This window comes from Pan troglodytes, chromosome 2 (genome assembly GCF_028858775.2).
Source record: "Pan troglodytes isolate AG18354 chromosome 2, NHGRI_mPanTro3-v2.0_pri, whole genome shotgun sequence".
NCBI classification, from domain to species: Eukaryota; Metazoa; Chordata; class Mammalia; order Primates; family Hominidae; genus Pan; species Pan troglodytes.
Window position 1 is genome coordinate 125205260 of NC_086015.1, and position 20054 is coordinate 125225313.

At 40.0% G+C, this 20054-nt stretch overlaps 1 protein-coding gene across 9 annotated transcripts in view; it reads left to right on the forward strand.

Annotated features, from left to right (window-relative positions):
• The window catches only part of SLC15A2 (solute carrier family 15 member 2), an 83880-nt gene that overhangs the window by 24804 nt on the left and 39022 nt on the right, over window positions 1-20054 (forward strand). For 4 of the 9 annotated variants that reach the window (XR_010155315.1, XM_054682208.2, XM_054682206.2 and 1 more), the window contains 13 exons: window positions 1659-1741; window positions 2214-2300; window positions 2479-2568; window positions 2661-2705; window positions 3790-3822; window positions 4384-4472; window positions 7181-7262; window positions 7844-7978; window positions 8405-8569; window positions 8725-8771; window positions 10263-10373; window positions 11062-11158; window positions 18764-18910. Coding sequence is in view for 8 of the 9 variants with exons in the window: in XM_054682208.2 (XP_054538183.1) it covers window positions 1659-1741; window positions 2214-2300; window positions 2479-2568; window positions 2661-2705; window positions 3790-3822; window positions 4384-4472; window positions 7181-7262; window positions 7844-7978; window positions 8405-8569; window positions 8725-8771; window positions 10263-10373; window positions 11062-11158; window positions 18764-18910 (1211 nt within the window). In the remaining variant the exon portion in view is untranslated. Of the gene's footprint in view, window positions 1-1658; window positions 1742-2213; window positions 2301-2478; window positions 2569-2660; window positions 2706-3789; window positions 3823-4383; window positions 4473-7180; window positions 7263-7843; window positions 7979-8404; window positions 8570-8724; window positions 8772-10262; window positions 10374-10548; window positions 10682-11061; window positions 11159-11340; window positions 11564-18763; window positions 18911-19798; window positions 19904-20054 lie in introns of those variants that run through there. The other 5 variants (XM_001165943.7, XM_016941739.4, XM_063806161.1 and 2 more) reach the window with 3 other exon arrangements.

Below are 20054 nucleotides of genomic sequence, written 5' to 3' on the forward strand. Positions count from 1 at the left end.
CTAAGTTTACGGATGTGAGCCACCGCGCCCAGCCGTCTAGGTACTTTTTTATCTGCCCACTTGACTCTCAGGATTAGCATTCCTCCACTGAACTATTTTTTCTATCAACCATGAGAAGGGTATTATAGATAAAGGATGCTATTTGGAGAAGCTTTGGGGAAATTGAGAGGATGAATGAGAAAAAGTGGTAGAGTGAATCTGAATGAGACGAATGGAGATATTAAAAAGTGATGGGAGAGAAAAGTAAAGTGATTTGTGCATTCTGATGTGTAAGGATACTGGAAAATGCTACTGGTCACTGAGAAAATCATCTTTAGCAGAGGATCTACTAGAGGGGCATCACGCTGAAGCTGGGAAATCTGTTAAGCAGGAAAGTGCATCTGGGAGGGAACCAAGATGGAGTTTTTCTACTGATTTTAATTGAATGAAATTGAAAAAACCACTATTTTATAACTACAAAGGTAATACCAGCTCATTGTTAATTTGGAAAATAAAAGGAAAATTAAAGAAATGAAATTCCCTTACAATTAGCTGTGGATATGTGGTTAAAGGACAGAGATATGGGCTGAAAGAAACAGAATGAGCTCAAGAACAGAAATAGTATAGAACAGAAGTGTTTGTATAAATGATGAATAGTGTTTACAGCATAGGGTATCTCAAAAAGATAGATGAAATATAAAGTGGGAAACGGCAGGTTGAGGTGAACTCCTCTGAGGACAGGGACCTTGTTTTTTTCACCTGTGTTACCAGTAGTGTCTAGTACAGTATGTGGTGTAAGAATTAGTGAGTGAGATGCATTATAAGGATTAAATACATAGATTTTTGAGTCAGTCAAGCCTCAGGTCAAAAGTCCAGTTCTGGTATCTTCTAGCAGTGTAACCTTGTACAAGGTGCTTAATTTCCTTAATATTCCTTCATGTATAAAATAGAGATAGTGGTACATATTTTGTCAAGCTAAATCAATTAATGTATGTAAAATGCTTAACAAGTTACATGTGATAAACCTTCAAATAGATGGTAGGGATAACAATAACCATTAGGATAACAATGAATTTGGGAAGGTCTTTCATGCCAGGAGTTTGGGTCAGGTAAGTATTAATAGATCCTGGAAAGAAACATTTGGCATCAGATTAAAGAAGGAAGAGACTAGGGAATGAGAAACTAGTTGGTGGCCATTTTAATAATCCAAAGTACAAGTTGTGAAGTCCTGAACAAGAGTGGTAGCAGTAGTAAAGTGAAAGAGGGGGCAAATAGGCAATACATTAAAGAAAGAGGACCAATAAAACTTGGTAACATTTCAGATATGGAGATGGAGAAAGAAGAGTAGGAAGTCAAAGATGACTTCCACTTCAGTGATTACATGAAAGTCTCAATAGATATCTCTCTTAACAACATACCATTTTGTCTTCTCTTGGCTCCTGCAATTTTGATAACTCCAAAAGTCAGGAAATGTAAGTCAGCTCCCTCTTTATGAGATTTGCCAGCCACTCCCACAGTTCAGCAGTCTGTCCTTAGCGCTGATATACTGAATGTGCTATTTAGGTTTGTGCAAAAGTTATTGTGGTTTTTGCCATTGAAAGTAATGGCAAAACTGCAATAACCTTTGCACCAACCTAATAAATGAGAAGCTAAGAACCTTGTTTGTGTATCAACTGCAGTTGTGTTTGCAATGGGAAGCAAAATATACAATAAACCACCCCCTGAAGGAAACATAGTGGCTCAAGTTTTCAAATGTATCTGGGTAAGTCCATAAATTGTTTTCTTGCCTTTTTCAATCAAAAGAAAGAGATGCTATGCTGAGAATATGGGCCTTCAAACGTGGGCATACATTTTTCTCAATGACCTCTGTTCTATTTTCATGTTTTTTAACAAGCTAAGATTAACCAGTCTTCTTCTTATGCCTCTACTTAACCATTAAGTTAAAAAAAGTAATCATCTTTTTAAGTTGGCAAAAATCTTCTGAAATGTAATTATATATAGACAGATAACATTTTTTCTTTTTTGTTGTTATTTTTTGTTTTGAATGGCAAGTTCTTTCTTAAAGTGATAGATAAAATTATATCAGAAATATTCTGAAATTCAATGCCTGATTAGGTCAAAGAGTTGGAATAAGTCACTAAAAGTATGGTGTTTGAAGGAAGGTATAATAAGTTGGAAAAGGCAGAGGATGTTTTTCTCTTCGTCTCTCCCATGATGTCTATGCTCTGCCCTAGTTTGCTATGTCCAATCGTTTCAAGAACCGTTCTGGAGACATTCCAAAGCGACAGCACTGGCTAGACTGGGCAGCTGAGAAATATCCAGTAAGTTGGAAATGCAGAAACATCTTATGGCTTGATAGAGTCTTTCCTAATGTTCAAAATGATTCTATCCTACTGCATTCAACCTCCTCTCTACTGTTTTTTGGACACTTCTACTTTAAGCAAGAAAGCCATGTACAGAACTTCTAGCATTTCTGCCCATTCTTCCTCCTTTTCGCAGAAGCAGCTCATTATGGATGTAAAGGCACTGACCAGGGTACTATTCCTTTATATCCCATTGCCCATGTTCTGGGCTCTTTTGGATCAGCAGGTAAGAATAGTTCTTTTGGACATTACCGCTCCTTACAGCCACTTCCCTCTCACAGGAAAGGGATTTCTCATAACAGGATCTGTTTGCCCTAGGGTTCACGATGGACTTTGCAAGCCATCAGGATGAATAGGAATTTGGTGAGTAGAAGAGATTTTCCAGAGAAGTCTATTATTTTCTTCATCATCCATATTGGGGAAAAATTAATTTCTTTGTGATTTTGCCTGAAAACTAACAAGATCTTCAGAGAAGTGCTTTTAGCCTGAAGGTACCGTGTAGGCAAAGATAAAGAAAGCTAGTTTAGAAATAAAAACCAGAATCTTCTCTTTAGAAATCAGGAACATAAGGATGAGAAAGTTTCAATGTATACAAGGAAGTATTGAGAGGCTAGCAAATGATGTGATGCATAACCTGGGATAGTGATTTTCTTCTGTCTAAGCCTATCCCAGAGTACAGCAGGGACAGGTTTGAGTGGCACTACTACGCAATTGGTCTATCTCTTCAACAAGGATCACAGCAGGGAACCTGTGGGAAATGGAATATTTTGTATGTATGGATATGGAAAGAATGAGAAGGTTATACATATTATTTTCTCTTTTTCCAAACTCCATTCTTTAGCCCACTCAAATAAGGTACCATCTCTGCTCTCAATTGTTCTTTTCCTAGATTAGTGTATTATTTTTCTATCTTCTCAGTTTTCGAAAAGACAGAGTAGAATGATACCAGGGTCTTATTAGTCAGTCTATTTGGAGCCTGCAAAATATAATTTTACCTTTTCCCTTCCTCTGGCTGTCTCTTATTTACCATGGTGGTCTTCTTGTTGACCCTCTGGAGAACAACTTCGGAAACACTATGTGTCAGGGAGAGTCTTCACCCTAACCATGATGTCTTGCCCTTCATATTATTACAACCTAGAACTGCAGTTGCTGAGATCAATAAAAATGCACTGACTCTATTCTCTTTCAAGTTAAGGAAAGCATAATACATAGAAAATAATTTCTCCCTTAGGCCCATCTGCCTGGCAAACATAGCCAGAAGCTTTCCCGAGTCTATTCCCATCCCCCAAATAATCTTAACAGCAAAATAGTGGCCCTGAACTAAAGATCTGATGAATTTTCTCTCATATGTTTCTCACTTGCTAACTAGCAAAATTATTGATCTAGGCCAACATTTTTTTTTCTTTTCTTCAGACATCATCTAAATTAATTTGTTAAAATGTTTCAGGGGTTTTTTGTGCTTCAGCCGGACCAGATGCAGGTATGTGACTCTTCTATAGCCATGGGGACTTATTTGTTTCCTTATCTATGCCTCCACCTGCAGTATTACGATTAACAACCATAATTTGATGCTTTTCTCCTTGTACACTGATAAGGGCCAAGCTTCGACATGAAAACATTCTCTTTAAGCCCCACCCTTCTCCTTCACATCCCCTGTTAAGTACTTAACTTGCCACAGGTTAAGTATAAGCATTGGATTTTTTTCCAAGTCAAGATAGTATAATCAAAATCTTGTAAAAGAAATTGTAAGGCTTATTTTGTGAGCAATGAAGTCATGAGAGGAAAGAGCTCACACTAAGACTGGCAGAAAGACAGGCTCAGAGTGAAACTTGTCCCTTGGGATATTTGAAAGCTAAAATGCTATGCAAGGGAAATAGGGTCTTGGGTGTAAATGGACTGAGGAATGTGGAGTCATTCTGTACTTACAATGACAAAAGTGTGTGTAGATGTGAGACAGAGTGTAAACAAGCAAATGAGTGCAGTGCTCACACTCATGATAGGAGAATATTTGTAGCTAATCCTTTTTATCATGGTGTTACAGGTTCTAAATCCCCTTCTGGTTCTTATCTTCATCCCGTTGTTTGACTTTGTCATTTATCGTCTGGTCTCCAAGTGTGGAATTAACTTCTCGTAAGTGTTCACTATGTCTGTATGGATTACTCTAAATTGACTCAGTCTTTGCCCAGTTTGATAAAGATTCAATGTCAGTATTTTTCTTAGTGAGGATTGGTTTTAGTTTATCATCTATCTGCTTCTATTTTTCCATGTTAGACTAACTGCCTATTGACCCTGAAAAATGGGAATTAGATATAATTAATGAGAGTCAAAGCCATTACTGTGGACTTAACTGTGTAATGGTGGAGGGGCAGGTCTAGGTTTCATGCCAAACCAAAAATATGTGAAATTTAGCTCCTAAACCAACTTTCTTCTTTGTTCTTGAATGTTGTCTCTTCAAAGAAACCCAAGGCCTTTGATGACTACTAATCCCTTTAAATCTCCTGTTGTCCCTACAAAACAAATGGGGAACCTAGTAGGACTGGGGACTGAATTATTCCCAATTACTGCCTGAAATTTTTTCTAAATAGAAGGATTAGTCTTTTTTAGAGTTTGGCAAAAGAAAGTTTCAAGCCTTCTTTCATTCTTGATTTAATAGCAATTTCATTTTGATGACCACTTTACCAGATGAAAATGGCCCTTTGTCATTTGTTCATTGAGCAGATGTCGGGAAGTTTAGGACCAAGTGTCATGAAAATATAAATCAAGCCAAAAAAAAAAAATTTCCCTCAAACAGTTTATTACTTAGTAAAGGGGCTAGAGTATATATATATATATATATATATATATATATATATATATATATATACAATACAACTACTACACAGGTAAAATAAGTGTCCTAAGAAGGGAAGATCAAGTGCCAAGGAGATGTAGAAAAGAAAAAGTCCCTCCCCTGCCAAAGCCAACAGATTTCTGCAGAGGAATGTGAGGTAAAGCATGTACAGCACTTGGCATATGGTATTTGTTCAATAAACCTGATTGTATTGCCATTATTTTTGGTGTTATGACATAGTGAATAGAAAAACCATCATAAGCAAAGATGGAGGTGGGTAAATGTGGTGTATCACAGAGAAGAGCAGTTCAATGTGACTCAAGAACAAGAAGAAAGAAGAATGTATGAAGGGAAGTTCTAGGAAATCCCTTGAAAAGTAATTGGTCATGGAAACATGGATTTAAAAAAGGAAAGTAATTGGGATCAAATCAGGAAAAGTCTTTGATGCAGTTTGAATATTTGTACCCACTCAAATCTCATGTTGAAATGTAATCCCCAATGTTGGATGTTGGAGGTGGGGTCTGGTGGGAGGTAGTCGGATCATGGGGATGAATTCCTCATGAATGGTTTAGTGCTATCCCGTTGGTGCTGTCCTTATGATAGTGAGTTCTAGTGGGATCTGACCATTTAAAAGCATGTAGTATCTCCCTACCCTTCACTTGCTCCTGCTTTCACCATGTGACATGCCTGTTTCCCCAGAGGGTACAAGCCATAAACCTTGGTGGCTTCTACATGGTGTTAAGCCTGCAGGCATACAGAGTGCAAGAATGAAGAATGCTTGGCACCTTTCACCTAGATTTCAGAGGCTGTATGAGAAAGTGTGGGTGTTCATGCAGAAACCGGCTGCAGGGGTGGAGCCCCCAGAGAGTACCTCTACTAGGGCAGTGTGGAGGTAAAATGTGGGGTTGGAGCTCCCACACAGAGTCCCCACAAGGACACTGCCTAGTGCAGCTGTGAGAAGGGGGCCACCATCCTCCAGACCCCAGAATGATAGACCCACTGGCAGCTTGCACCCTGGGCCTGGAAAACCACAGGCACTCAACAACCTGTGAAAGCAGCCACAGGGGCTGAACTCTGCAAAGCCACAAGGGTGGAGCTATCCAAGTCCTTGGGAGCCCACCCCTTGTATTGGTGTGCCCTGAATGTGGGACATGGAGTCAAAGGAGATTATTCTGGAACTTTAAGATTTAATAACTGCCCTGCTGTGTTTCAGACTTGCCTGGGGCCTGTAACCCATTTGTTTTGGCCAGTTTCTCCCTTTTGGAATGGGAATGTTTACGCAGTATCTATACCCCCATTTTATTTCGGGAGTCAATAAGTTGTTTTGATTTTATAGGCTCATGGGTGGAAGGGACTTGCCTTATTTCAAATGAGACTTTGGACTTGGAACTTTTGATTGAGTTTGTGCTGGAATGAGTTAAAATTTGGGGAACTACTGGGAAGATATAATTGTATTTTGCAATGTGAGAAGGACATGAGATTTTTGGGGGGCTAGAGATGGAATGATATGGTTTGAATATTTGTCCCTGCCAAAATCTCATGTTGAAATGTAATTCCCAGTGATAAAGGTGGGGCCTGGTGGGACATGACTGGATCATGGGAGTGAATTCTCATGAAGGGTTTAGCACCATTCTGTGGTGCTATCTTCATGATAGTGAATGAGTTCTCACAAGATCTGGTCATTTAAAAGTGTGTGGCACCTCCCATCTCCTCGCTTGCTTCTGCTTTCACCATGTGACATGCCTATTCCACCTTTGGCTTCTCCCATGATTGAAAGCTCCTCGAGGCTTCACCAGAAGCTGGAAGATGCCAGCACTGTGCTTCCTGTAAAGCTACAGAACCATAAGCCAATTAAACTTCTTTTCTTTATAAATTACCCAGTCTCAGGTATTTCTTTATAGCAATGCAAGAACAGTCTAATGCAGTCTTTAATAATAGGCTACAGAGTTTGGATTTCATCCTTTAGAGTCTAAAGTTTAGATATAATTGTTTCTCCTTTCCACCACAGATCACTTAGGAAAATGGCTGTTGGTATGATCCTAGCGTGCCTGGCATTTGCAGTTGCGGCAGCTGTAGAGATAAAAATAAATGTGAGTTCAGTAATTCTTAAGCTCTATGAGGGCAGGATCATATCTTTCTTATTTGCTCTTTTGACTTGTTCAATCATGATTCCCTGGGACCTAGCACAGTACCTGTTTTATAAGAGGTGCATCATAAGTATTTGTGATAAATAAGTAGATACAGGGGTAAAACAGCAATGCAAAATGAGGCCCACCTCCCACCTGAGTGACTCAGAATGTATTTTCAGGGAATTCTCAAACACTAATATCCAAGAGAGCCCTCTCCTTAGAGAACACAGGCTTATGTGATGCCTTTCTAGATACTCAAGTAAAAACCTTTTGGCAGATTGAATAGCCACTATTACGGATGAGGCCACAGCTGAGTCAAAAAGCATTGAGTTTGTAAGCTGGCATTGGTACTTGCTACAATGAGCTGATGTTTCCCTCTCCAAGCTGCCTTTAGAGTTTTCTAAGCCAAATATTTTTCAGAGGGAGAAAACTATGTCTACTTGGCTAGTGGACTAGCCTGTCAGAAACAACTGAGATATGTGTTGCCATTGTGTCTGAAGGATTATTTGTTGGTGATTCTGACATGTGTTCTTTGCTCTAAGGAAATGGCCCCAGCCCAGTCAGGTCCCCAGGAGGTTTTCCTACAAGTCTTGAATCTGGCAGATGATGAGGTGAAGGTGACAGTGGTGGGAAATGAAAACAATTCTCTGTTGATAGAGTCCATCAAATCCTTTCAGGTGAGGTGTGTACCTGAATGAATTAGAAACTCTGTATGCTATATTGATCTTGATTTTTCCTTAACATTAATTGTATCATAAGCATCTTCCCATGTCTTTAGATAATCTTTGAGCACATGATTTTAATGGGCATATAATATTCCATTCTATAGATATACCATAGTTTATTTAGACATTTCCACATAGGTATTCAGTTTTTATTATTATACATAATCCTACAATGAACATTCTTATTCATAAATATTTATGCATGCCTCTGATTATTTCTTAGGGTAGATTCCAAGAAATAAAATGGCTAGGTTAAAGAAAGGAATTACTAGGTTGAAAGTGTCTGATGAGGTCACCTACCCTGAGATGCTACATCGTGATGTTCAATATGGAGTAGAAGGTGTACGTGACCTTCATTTTATATTCTTCATTTTACAGAAAACGCCACACTATTCCAAACTGCACCTGAAAACAAAAAGCCAGGATTTTCACTTCCACCTGAAATATCACAATTTGTCTCTCTACACTGAGCATTCTGTGCAGGAGAAGAACTGGTACAGTCTTGTCATTCGTGAAGATGGGAACAGTATCTCCAGCATGATGGTAATTTGAGGAATTGCCTGTGTTTTCAGTTGTCATCTCAAAGTAATATGACTGTCTCATCAACATCTTACCAAGAATCTGCCTGATGATCAAATTTTCTGAGTATAGGTCTTATTTCATCAGCTGTTACTGATTTTTACTTTCCTCTGTTGTAGGTAAAGGATACAGAAAGCAAAACAACCAATGGGATGACAACTGTGAGGTTTGAATGTCAATGAGATTCCAGGCCACTCTGTTTTCTTGAATCTTGGATCTCTTCTAATCTTTGGGGCTGCATTCTACTTGTTCTGAACAGGAATTCCCTCTCGTAGAATGCCAGGGGCACTGGTGTCAAAAGGCATTTTCTAGGACAATGAGAGGCAGATAGGCTTCTTTTCTCATGTGGGATTCGAAGATGACTCTATCTGTGTATGCCCCCTGTACTCTGGGGCATAAATCCTTTCCGCTGAATTTTATCTATTTATCTTGCTCTCAGGAAAATAACTGAGTACTTTTCTCTCTGTGATCGCCAGAGAGAAATTTGGAAGTGAGAAAATAATCCTCCCTTCATTTTTGATAGTTGAATATATATCTTTTAAAGTATAGTTTTTATTATAAGCCTGTAGAGGCATCATGGTATAGCACACATTTGGAGTCAAAAGACTTAGTTTTGAATCCAGATAAGGCTGAAGGGTCTTGTCAAATGGTGAGGGACAGTTACAGAGATGGAATACCCAAGAGGACATGTGTTCTCTGTGGCTGGTATTAGATATGAAATGGACAGATACACAGGTCTATGGCCACCAAGGTCAAGTGGTTGCTGTTGAGAATAGCATTTTAGTGGAGAACTTTTAGTGAAAAGTCTGGATTTCACTGAAGGTTGGGACAGTCATAATAACTTGCTTTTGAATATGCTTCAAAAAAAGTAAACAGCTCAAAATAAGACAATGTGAGGTCAGAGAGCCATGGGCCCCCAGAAGGGGCATTTTCTAGGTCAGTGTAGAATGATCTAAAGTCTAGGAATCAACATTCAGGACTCTAGAGGGAAATGTCCTTCTTATTCCTGGGGCCAGAGACCAAATCAAAAGCTATCAAAACAGAAATGTACCAAAACCCATCCTGAGAGGACAATCTAGGTGCCAGGTTCAGAAAAATAGAAAGATGGTCTTGGAAGGGTCCAAAGTTTCTGCAGACTCCAAAACAATTATAATAACCTACTCTGGGCTGGGAGTCTGAGTTTTGCATAGGTCACATTGGACTTCATTTATAAGAGGATAAGATATCAGTTTTATGTAAATACTATCATATCTTTATATATGCATAATTATCTTATTTTTCTTAGTAAAGTCTCAGTTGATAGATTCCACCATTATAAGGGAAATAAATTAGATGCACCTAAGCTGGATTAGTGAGGAAACTCAGATTTCCATGAATGATCATGATAGTGTCCGTCTAGCTAGAGGTCTGGTGAGGATGTGACAGATAAAAGTTCAAGAAAAAGAAAGTTAGGGACAGCTAAGACTATGGATTACTTTTTACGTGTGGGTTCATTCGTCTAGTTAACAATATACATTAGGTACCTTTTATGTGCCAGCCACTATCCTAGGCACTTGGGCACTGGGGATATAGTTATACCCAAAACATTAAAGGCCCCTACCCTCTTTTATCAGGTGTTCCTGTTTGTTTGATATGTAAATAATATCTCTACCCTCAGGTTTGTTAACACTTTGCATAAAGATGTCAACATCTCCCTGAGTACAGATACCTCTCTCAATGTTGGTGAAGACTATGGTGTGTCTGCTTATAGAACTGTGCAAAGAGGAGAGTAAGTGCATTGCCCCTGTGGACATTTTACTTTTGTCAATAATTGTTTTTTAAGTGCTATCTTTGTATATAGGTGGGGAACTTAGGTGCATGTGGTCTAATTTTGAATATAGACACACTACTGATCTTTTCCAACTCTTGCTTCCTTCCCTCAGTCTCACTTTTTTTCTGCACAGATATGTTGAGATCACAATTGCCGTGAAGACCACACTATATAGTTAACACAGCCCATCTCTGTATAGTTAACACAGTCCGTCTCTGTGAGTTTCTCAAAGTTTATTATTGGTTTCCATTTCTACTAAAGAAGGTACTTTGGTACCTTACACTGGCACTTCATTACTTAGAGCTTATCTTCTCAGGTTCACTGTTATAGCCTGTTCTACTAAGTCATAAGATTTGCATGAGGAAAATTCACATGGTACTTAAGTTAACAAAAGAATATGATTTGTAACTTCTTTATTTAGGTTGAATATTTTAGAAAATACCTGACAAGCAATAAAGAGCTCAAATCAGGGACAGAAGCCTGGCATGAAAATAACCTACTCCAAGAAACATTTCTCTTCAAAGATAATTAGTGGCTTCACTGCTTTCCTCACCATCAGTAGAGAGATGAGATCACTTTCACCTGGAGATGGGAATGCTTTTCCAAGCCTTGATATTTATTCTAACCTAAATTCATCCTGTTCCAGATACCCTGCAGTGCACTGTAGAACAGAAGATAAGAACTTTTCTCTGAATTTGGGTCTTCTAGACTTTGGTGCAGCATATCTGTTTGTTATTACTAATGTAAGTAGCTCACAGCCACCTCTTTACCCTCTCTCCATATACATATATCTCCTGGGATCCCCTAGGCAGGGGCAGAAAACAAAAGAGAAGACTCTGTGGCAAAGAGTATATTTATTTCTAGCATAAGATGACAGGTTCTACAGTGACTTTAATTATTTTTATTTTTATTTTTTTTGAGACAGAGTTTCGCTCTCGTCGCCCAGGCTGGAGTGCTGTGGCACCATCTCGACTCACTGCAACCTCTGCCTCCCGGGTTAAAGTGATTCTCCTGCCTCAACCTCCCCGAGTATCTGGGATTACAGGCACCCACCACCACCATGCCCAGCTAATTTTTGTATTTTTAGTAGAGATGGGGTTTTGCCATGTTGGCCAGGCTGGTCTCAAACTCCTGACCTCAGATGATCCACCAGCCTCAGCCTCCCAAAGTGTTGAGATTACAAGCGTGAGTCACCGCACCTGGCTCTACAGTGACTTTAGAAAGCCCACTGTCTCTGTAGGGGTTGTTAAGAGATAACATCAACAACAAGCAAAGGGTCTTGGGGAAGGAGAAACATAATTTATCTTGAGCCATCACTGTGAGATGCCATGGCCTGCTCCAGTCTTTTTATGTCTCCAATCAAACACAAGTTATTTATGAAAAAGTACTAATGTCTTCTTGGCCAGCTTCATATGCAGATCTTCTCACTCTCTGGAAATTTGATCTGCTAGCATGTCACAGTCTGAAATACTGAAACTGATAATAATGTCAATCCCTACACAAAGTTTGGGGATCAGTTAACTGTGATCTGTCAAAAACAATTGTCCTAGCAGTCAGGGCAGAGTAACTGATTTTAATTTTGATGTCAATCTTGACTTTAATTTTGTTATTTCATTATTATTCATACTGTATTAAAGACTAAAAGATAGTGAATAAGAAAAAGAGAGAACATTTGTAGAGGTTTGATGAGAACCCAATCTACAAAGTTCTATTTATTTTACTAACTAATTAATTTAATTAACTTGATCCCTTTGGTGTGCCATTTTTTTTTTTTATTATTATACTTTAAGTTTTAGGGTACATGTGCACATTGTGCAGGTTAGTTACATATGTATACATGTGCCATGCTGGTGCGCTGCACCCACTAACTCGTCATCTAGCATTAGGTATATCTCCCAATGCTATCCCTCCCCCCTCCGCGCATCCCACAACAGTCCCCAGAATGTGATGTTCCCCTTCCTGTGTCCATGTGATCTCATTGTTCAATTCCCACCTATGAGTGAGAATATGCGGTGTTTGGTTTTTTGTTCTTGCGATAGTTTACTGAGAATGATGATTTCCAATTTCATCAATGTCCCTACAAAGGACATGAACTCATCATTTTTTATGGCTGCATAGTATTCCATGGTGTATATGTGCCACATTTTCTTAATCCAGTCTATCATTGCTGGACATTTGGGTTGGTTCCAAGTCTTTGCTATTGTGAATAATGCCGCAATAAACATACATGTGCGTGTGTCTTTATAGCAGCATGATTTACAGTCCTTTGGGTATAAACCCAGTAATGGGATGGCTGGGTCAAATGGTATTTCTAGTTCTAGATCCCTGAGGAATCGCCACACTGACTTCCACAATGGTTGAACTAGTTTACAGTCCCACCAACAGTGTAAAAGTGTTCCTATTTCTCCACATCCTCTCCAGCACCTGTTGTTTCCTGACTTTTTAATGATTGCCATTCTAACTGGTGTGAGATGGTATCTCATTGTGGTTTTGATTTGCATTTCTCTGATGGCCAGTGATGATGAGCATTTTTTCATGTGTTTTTTGGCTGCATAAATGTCTTCTTTTGAGAAGTGTCTGTTCATGTCCTTCACCCACTTTTTGATGGGGTTGTTTGTTTTTTTCTTGTAAATTTGTTTGAGTTTATTGTAGATTCTGGATATTAGTCCTTTGTGAGATGAGTAGGTTGCGAAAATTTTCTCCCATTTTGTAGGTTGCCTATTCACTCTGATGGTAGTTTCTTTTGCTGTGCAGAAGCTCTTTAGTTTAATTAGATCCCATTTGTCAATTTTGGCTTTTGTTGCCATTGCTTTTGGTGTTTTGGACATGAAGTCCTTGCCCATGCCTATGTCCTGAATGGTAATGCCTAGGTTTTCTTCTAGGGTTTTTATGGTTTTAGGTCTAACGTTTAAGTCTTTAATCCATCTTGAATTGATTTTTGTATAAGGTGTAAGGAAGGGATCCAGTTTCAGCTTTCTACATATGGCCAGCCAGTTTTCCCAGCACCATTTATTAAATAGGGAATCCTTTCCCCATTGCTTGTTTTTCTCAGGTTTGTCAAAGATCAGATAGTTGTAGATATGTGGCGTTATTTCTGAGGGCTCTGTTCTGTTCCACTGATCTATATCTCTGTTTTGGTACCAGTAACATGCTGTTTTGATTACTGTAGCCTTGTAGTATAGTTTGAAGTCAGGTAGTGTGATGCCTCCAGCTTTGTTCTTTTGGCTTAGGATTGAATTGGCGATGCGGGCTCTTTTTTGGTTCCATATGAACTGTAAAGTAGTTTTTTCCAATTCTTTGAAGAAAGTCATTGGTAGCTTGATGGGGATGGCATTGAATCTATAAGTTACCTTGGGCAGTATGGCCATTTTCACAATATTGATTCTTCCTACCCATGAGCATGGAATGTTCTTCCATTTGTTTGTATCCTCTTTTATTTCCTTGAGCAGTGGATTGTAGTTCTCCTTGAAGAGGTCCTTCACATCCCTTGTAAGTTGGATTCCTAGGTATTTTATTCTCTTTGAAGCAATTGTGAATGGGAGTTCACTCATGATTTGGCTCTCTGTTTGTCTGCTTTTGGTGTATAAGAATGCTTGTGATTTTTGTACATTGATTTTGTATCCTGAGACTTTGCTGAAGTTGCTTATCAGCTTAAGGAGATTTTGGGCTGAGACAATGGGGTTTTCTAGATATACAATCATGTCGCCTGCAAATAGGGACAATTTGACTTCCTCTTTTCCGAATTGAATACCCTTTATTTCCTTCTCCTGCCTGATTGCCCTGGCCAGAACTTCCAACACTATGTTGAATAGGAGTGGTGAGAGAGGGCATCCCTGTCTTGTGCCAGTTTTCAAAGGGAATGCTTCCAGTTTTTGCCCATTCAGTATGATATTGGCTGTGGGTTTGTCATAGATAGCTCTTATTATTTTGAAATACATCCCATCAATACCTAATTTATTGAGAGTTTTTAGCATGAAGCATTGTTGAATTTTGTCAAAGGCCTTTTCTGCATCTATTGAGATAATCATGTGGTTTTTGTCTTTGGTTCTGTTTATATGCTGGATTAAATTTATTGATTTGCGTATATTGAACCAGCCTTGCATCCCAGGGATGAAGCCCACTTGATCATGGTGGATAAGCTTTTTGATGTGCTACTGGATTCGTTTTGCCAGTATTTTATTGAGGATTTTTGCATCCATGTTCATCAAGGATATTGGTCTAAAATTCTCTTTTTTGGTTGTGTCTCTGCCTGGCTTTGGTATCAGAATGATGCTGGCCTCATAAAATGAGTTAGGGAGGATTCCCTCTTTTTCTATTGATTGGAATAGTTTCAGAAGGAATGGTACCAGTTCCTCCTTGTACCTCTGGTAGAATTCGGCTGTGAATCCATCTGGTCCTGACTCTTTTTGGTTGGTAAGCTATTGATTATTGCCACAATTTCACATCCTGTTATTGGTCTATTCAGAGATTCAACTTCTTCCTGGTTTAGTCTTGGGAGGGTGTATGTGTCCAGGAATTTATCCATTTCTTCTAGATTTTCTAGTTCATTTGCGTAGAGGTGTTTGTAGTATTCTCTGACGGTAGTTTGTATTTCTGTGGGATTGGTGGTGATATCTCCTTTATCATTTTTTATTGCGTCTATTTGATTCTTCTCTCTTTTTTTCTTTATTAGTCTTGCTAGCAGTCTATCTATTTTGTTGATCCTTTCAAAAAACCAGCTCCTGGATTCATTAATTTTTTGAAGGGTTTTTTGTGTCTCTATTTCCTTCAGTTCTGCTCTGATTTTAGTTATTTCTTGCCTTCTGCTAGCTTTTGAATGTGTTTGCTCTTGCTTTTCTAGTTCTTTTAATTGTGATGTTAGGGTGTCAATTTTGAATCTTTCCTGCTTTCTCTTGTGGGCGTTTAGTGCTATAAATTTCCCTCTACACACTGCTTTGAATGTGTCCCAGAGATTCTGGTATGTTGTGTCTTTGTTCTCATTGGTTTCAAAGAACATCTTTATTTCTGCCTTCATTTCGTTATGTACCCAGTAGTCATTCAGGAGCAGGTTTTTCAGTTTCCATGTAGTTGAGCAGTTTTGAGTGAGATTCTTAATCCTGAGTTCTAGTTTGATTGCATTGTGGTCTGAGAGATAGTTTGTTATAATTTCTGTTCTTTTACATTTGCCGAGGAGAGCTTTACTTCCAACTATGTGGTGAATTTTGGAATAGGTGTGGTGCGGTGCTGAAAAAAATGTACATTCTGTTGATTTGGGGTGGAGAGTTCTGTAGATGTCTATTAGGTCCGCTTGGTGCTGAGCTGAGTTCAATTCCTGGGTATCCTTGTTGACTTTCTGTCTCTTTGATCTGTCTAATGTTGACAGTGGGGTGTTAAAGTCTCCCATTATTAATGTGTGGGAGTCTCAGTCTCTTTGTAGGTCACTGAGGACTTGCTTTATGACTCTGGGTGCTCCTGTATTGGGTGCATATATATTTAGGATAGTTAGCTCTTCTTGTTGAATTGATCCCTTTACCATTATATAATGGCCTTCTTTGTCTCTTTTGATCTTTGTTGGTTTAAAGTCTGTTTTATCAGAGACTAGGATTGCAACCCCTGCATTTTTTTTTTCCATTTGCTTGGTAGATCTTCCTCCACCCTTTTATTTTGAGCCTATGTGTGTCTCTGCACGTGAGATGGGTTTCCTGAATACAGCACACTGATGGGTCTTGACTCTTTATCCAGTTTGCCAGTCTGTATCTTTTAATTGGAGCATTTAGTCCATTTACATTTAAAGTTAATATTGTTATGTGTGAATTTGATCCTGTCATTATGATGTTAGCTGGTTATTTTGCTCTTTAGTTGATGCAGTTTCTTCCTAGTCTCGATGGTCTTTACATTTTGGCATGATTTTGCAGTGGCTGGTACCGGTTGTTCCTTTCCATGTTTAGTGCTTCCTTCAGGAGCTCTTTTAGGGCAGGCTTGGTGGTGACAAAATCTCTCAGCATTTGCTTGGCTGTAAAGGATGTTATTTCTCCTTCACTTATGAAGCTTAATTTGGCTGGATATGAAATTCTGGGTTGAAAATTCTTTTCTTTAAGAATGTTGAATATTGGCCCCCACTCTCTTCTGGCTTGTAGAGTTTCTGCCGAGAGATCCGCTGTTAGTCTGATGTGCTTCCCTTTGAGGGTAACCCGACCTTTCTCTCTGGCTGCCCTTAACATTTTTTCCTTCATTTCAACTTTGGTGAATCTGACAATTATGTGTCTTGGAGTTGCTCTTCTCGAGGAGTATCTTTGTGGCGTTCTCTGTATTTCCTGAATCTGAATGTTGGCCTGCCTTGCTAGATTGGGGAAGTTCTCCTGGATAATATCCTGCAGAGTGTTTTCCAACTTGGTTCCATTCTCCCCATCACTTTCAGGTACACCAATCAGACGTAGATTTGGTCTTTTCACATAGTCCCATATTTCTTGGAGGCTTTGCTCGTTTCTTTTTATTCTTTTTTCTCTAAACTTCCCTTCTCATTTCATTTCATTCATTTCATCTTCCATCGCTGATACCCTTTCTTCCAGTGGATCGCATCGGCTCCTGAGGCTTCTGCATTCTTCACGTAGTTCTCGAGCCTTGGTTTTCAGCTCCATCAGCTCCTTTAAGCACTTCTCTGTATTGGTTATTTTAGTTATACATTCCTCTAAATTTTTTTCAAAGTTTTCAATTTCTTTGCCTTTGGTTTGAATGTCCTCTCATAGCTCAGAGTAATTTGATTGCCTGAAGCCTTCTTCTCTCAGCTCATCAAAGTCATTCTCCATCCGGCTTTGTTCCATTGCTGATGAGGAACTGCATTCCTTTGGAGGAGGAGAGGCGCTCTGCTTTTTAGAGTTTCCAGTTTTTCTGTTCTGTTTTTTCCCCATCTTTGTGGTTTTATCTACTTTTAGTCTTTGATGATGGTGATGTACAGATGGGTTTTTGGTGTGGATGTCCTTTCTGTTTGTTAGTTTTCCTTCTAACAGACAGCACCCTCAGCTGCAGGTCTGTTGGAGTACCCGGCCGTGTGAGGTGTCAGTCTGCCCCTGCTGGGGGGGCCTCCCAGTTAGGCGGGTCAGGGGTCAGGGACCCACTTGAGGAGGCAGTCTGCCCGTTCTCAGATCTCCAGCTGCATGCTGGGAGAACCACTGCTCTCTTCAAAGCTGTCAGACAGGGACATTTAAGTCTGCAGAGGTTACTGCTGTCTTTTTGTTTGTCTGTGCCCTGCCCCCAGAGGTGGAGCCTACAGAGGCAGGCAGGCCTCCTTGAGCTGTGGTGGGCTTCACCCAGTTGGGGCTTCTCGGCTGCTTTGTTTACCTAAGCAAGCCTGGGCAATGGCGGGCGCCCCTCCCCCAGCCTGGCTGCCGCCTTGCAGTTTGATCTCAGACTGCTGTGCTAGCAATCAGCGAGACTCCGTGGGCGTAGGACCCTCCCAGCCAGGTGCGGGATATAACCTCGTGGTGCGCCGTTTTTTAAGCCCGTCGGAAAAGCGCAGTATTCCGGTGGGAGCGACCCGATTTTCCAGGTGCCGTCTGTCACCCCTTTCTTTGACTAGGAAAGGGAACTCCCTGACCCCTTGCACTTCCCGAGTGAGGCAATGCCTCGCTCTGCTTCGGCTCGCACACGGTGCGCTGCACCCACTGACCTGCGCCCACTGTCTGGCACTCCCTAGTGAGATGAGCCCAGTACCTCAGATGGAAACGCAGAAATCACCCGTCTTCTGCATCGCTCACGCTGGGAACTGTAGACCGGAGCTCTTCCTATTCGGCCATCTTGGCTCCAGCCACCTCCGTGTCTCTTTTAACCCTCCTGGCCAAAAGCAGCAACACTTTAACCCTTGTTGCAAAAGAATCTGTTCTTCTAATCTTGTTCGTTTTCTTCAATTTCCACTACTTCATTTCTACCAGGCTGATAACCATAGCAGGCCTGGGCATAGCCTGAGGAGAGAAGTATAATCTCTGCTCAAAGAATAAACACACCCTTATCAAGGGAATTATCTGAAAATTTATTTTGTTTGTGTAATTCAGATGCCATTTTATGTTTAAAATGTTGTCCAGGATCAAAATGCCTGATAGGGCAAAACGGTGGAAATCCAAACTGCAATATCAAAATATTCTCTCATTTAAAGTCTCTGTCAATGATGATATCTGATTGAATCTAGGCGAGTGAGCATAATATTACGAAAAGAAGTTTTGAAAAGCTGGAATTGTGTAGAAATGCTCAATTTCCTGAAAGTGGCTGAAGAATGAAAATACAAAAAGGATGGATATAAGATCGTAGAATGCTGTAGTTAGAAATATTTACTTGAGACTACTGACAAGTCCATTTCCATTTTCTCTTTCCCTAAGAACACCAATCAGGGTCTTCAGGCCTGGAAGATTGAAGACATTCCAGCCAACAAAATGTCCATTGCGTGGCAGCTACCACAATATGCCCTGGTTACAGCTGGGGAGGTCATGTTCTCTGTCACAGGTCTTGAGTTTTCTTATTCTCAGGTAAGTTTTTGCAAATAGAAGGTAGAAATTGAGACATTGCTTGAAGGACAATGAATTTTAATTCTAGCACTGACTTAAATAGGTATGTTATCTCTTTTGGCCTTGGGTACCTTATTTATGACCCTGAACATATATGACCTGAACATCTTAACTCCCCAGGTCATGACAGTACAGCATGGGAGTCTATGATTTTGGGGTTCTAGGAAAGAGATTAAAGATTAAAATGAAGAGCTGCAGAGTCAGACTTCCCGTGTTCAAATTTTGGCTGCATGACCTATTGTGTAACCTTGAGCAAGTAAATTACTATCTCTGTAATGCTGTCGCCCAGGCTGGAGTGCAGTGGTGCGATCTCAGCTCACTGCATTCCAGCCTGAGTGACAGAGCGAGACTCCATCTGCCTCCCCGGTTCAAGCGATTCTCATGCCTCGGCCTCTTGAGTAGCTGGGATTATAGGCGCACACGACCATTCCTGGCTAATTTTTGTATTTTTAGTAGAGACAGGGTTTCACCATGTTGGCCAGGCTGGTCTCTAACTCCTGACCTTGGATGATCTGCCCACCTTGGCCTCCCAAAGTGCTAGGATTACAGGCTTGAGCTACTGTGCCCAGTCTGTAATACTATTTTTTTAATGTATAAGAATACGAATAGAACTTATCTCTTAGGATTGTAATGAAGATTATACGACATAATAAGTTTAAAAATATTCAGTTAGGAGCTTCATCTTATTCTTACTGTTTACATTATTAACACCCTCTGAATCAATGTGATAGCTGAACTTAATAAGAGAAGTTCTAACTTGGAAGCTTTTGTGGGAGAAGTTTCCTGGATGCATGGGGCATGAGGGCAGTGAAGGGAGTTTGTTTACTTTCAAACTTGTGTCATCCCCAGGCTCCCTCTAGCATGAAATCTGTGCTCCAGGCAGCTTGGCTATTGACAATCGCAGTTGGGAATATCATCGTGCTTGTTGTGGCACAGTTCAGTGGCCTGGTACAGGTATGGATCTGAGGGAAGCAGGATTCATTTCTACTCAAGTTTTTCCTCCAGCTTTCTCTTCTCCCTTTCCCCCATCTCTCTGCTTCCCACATTCCCCTTTCAGTGCTGTGACATGAAATGGGTTAGATATACAGACTTTACCAGGAAAATA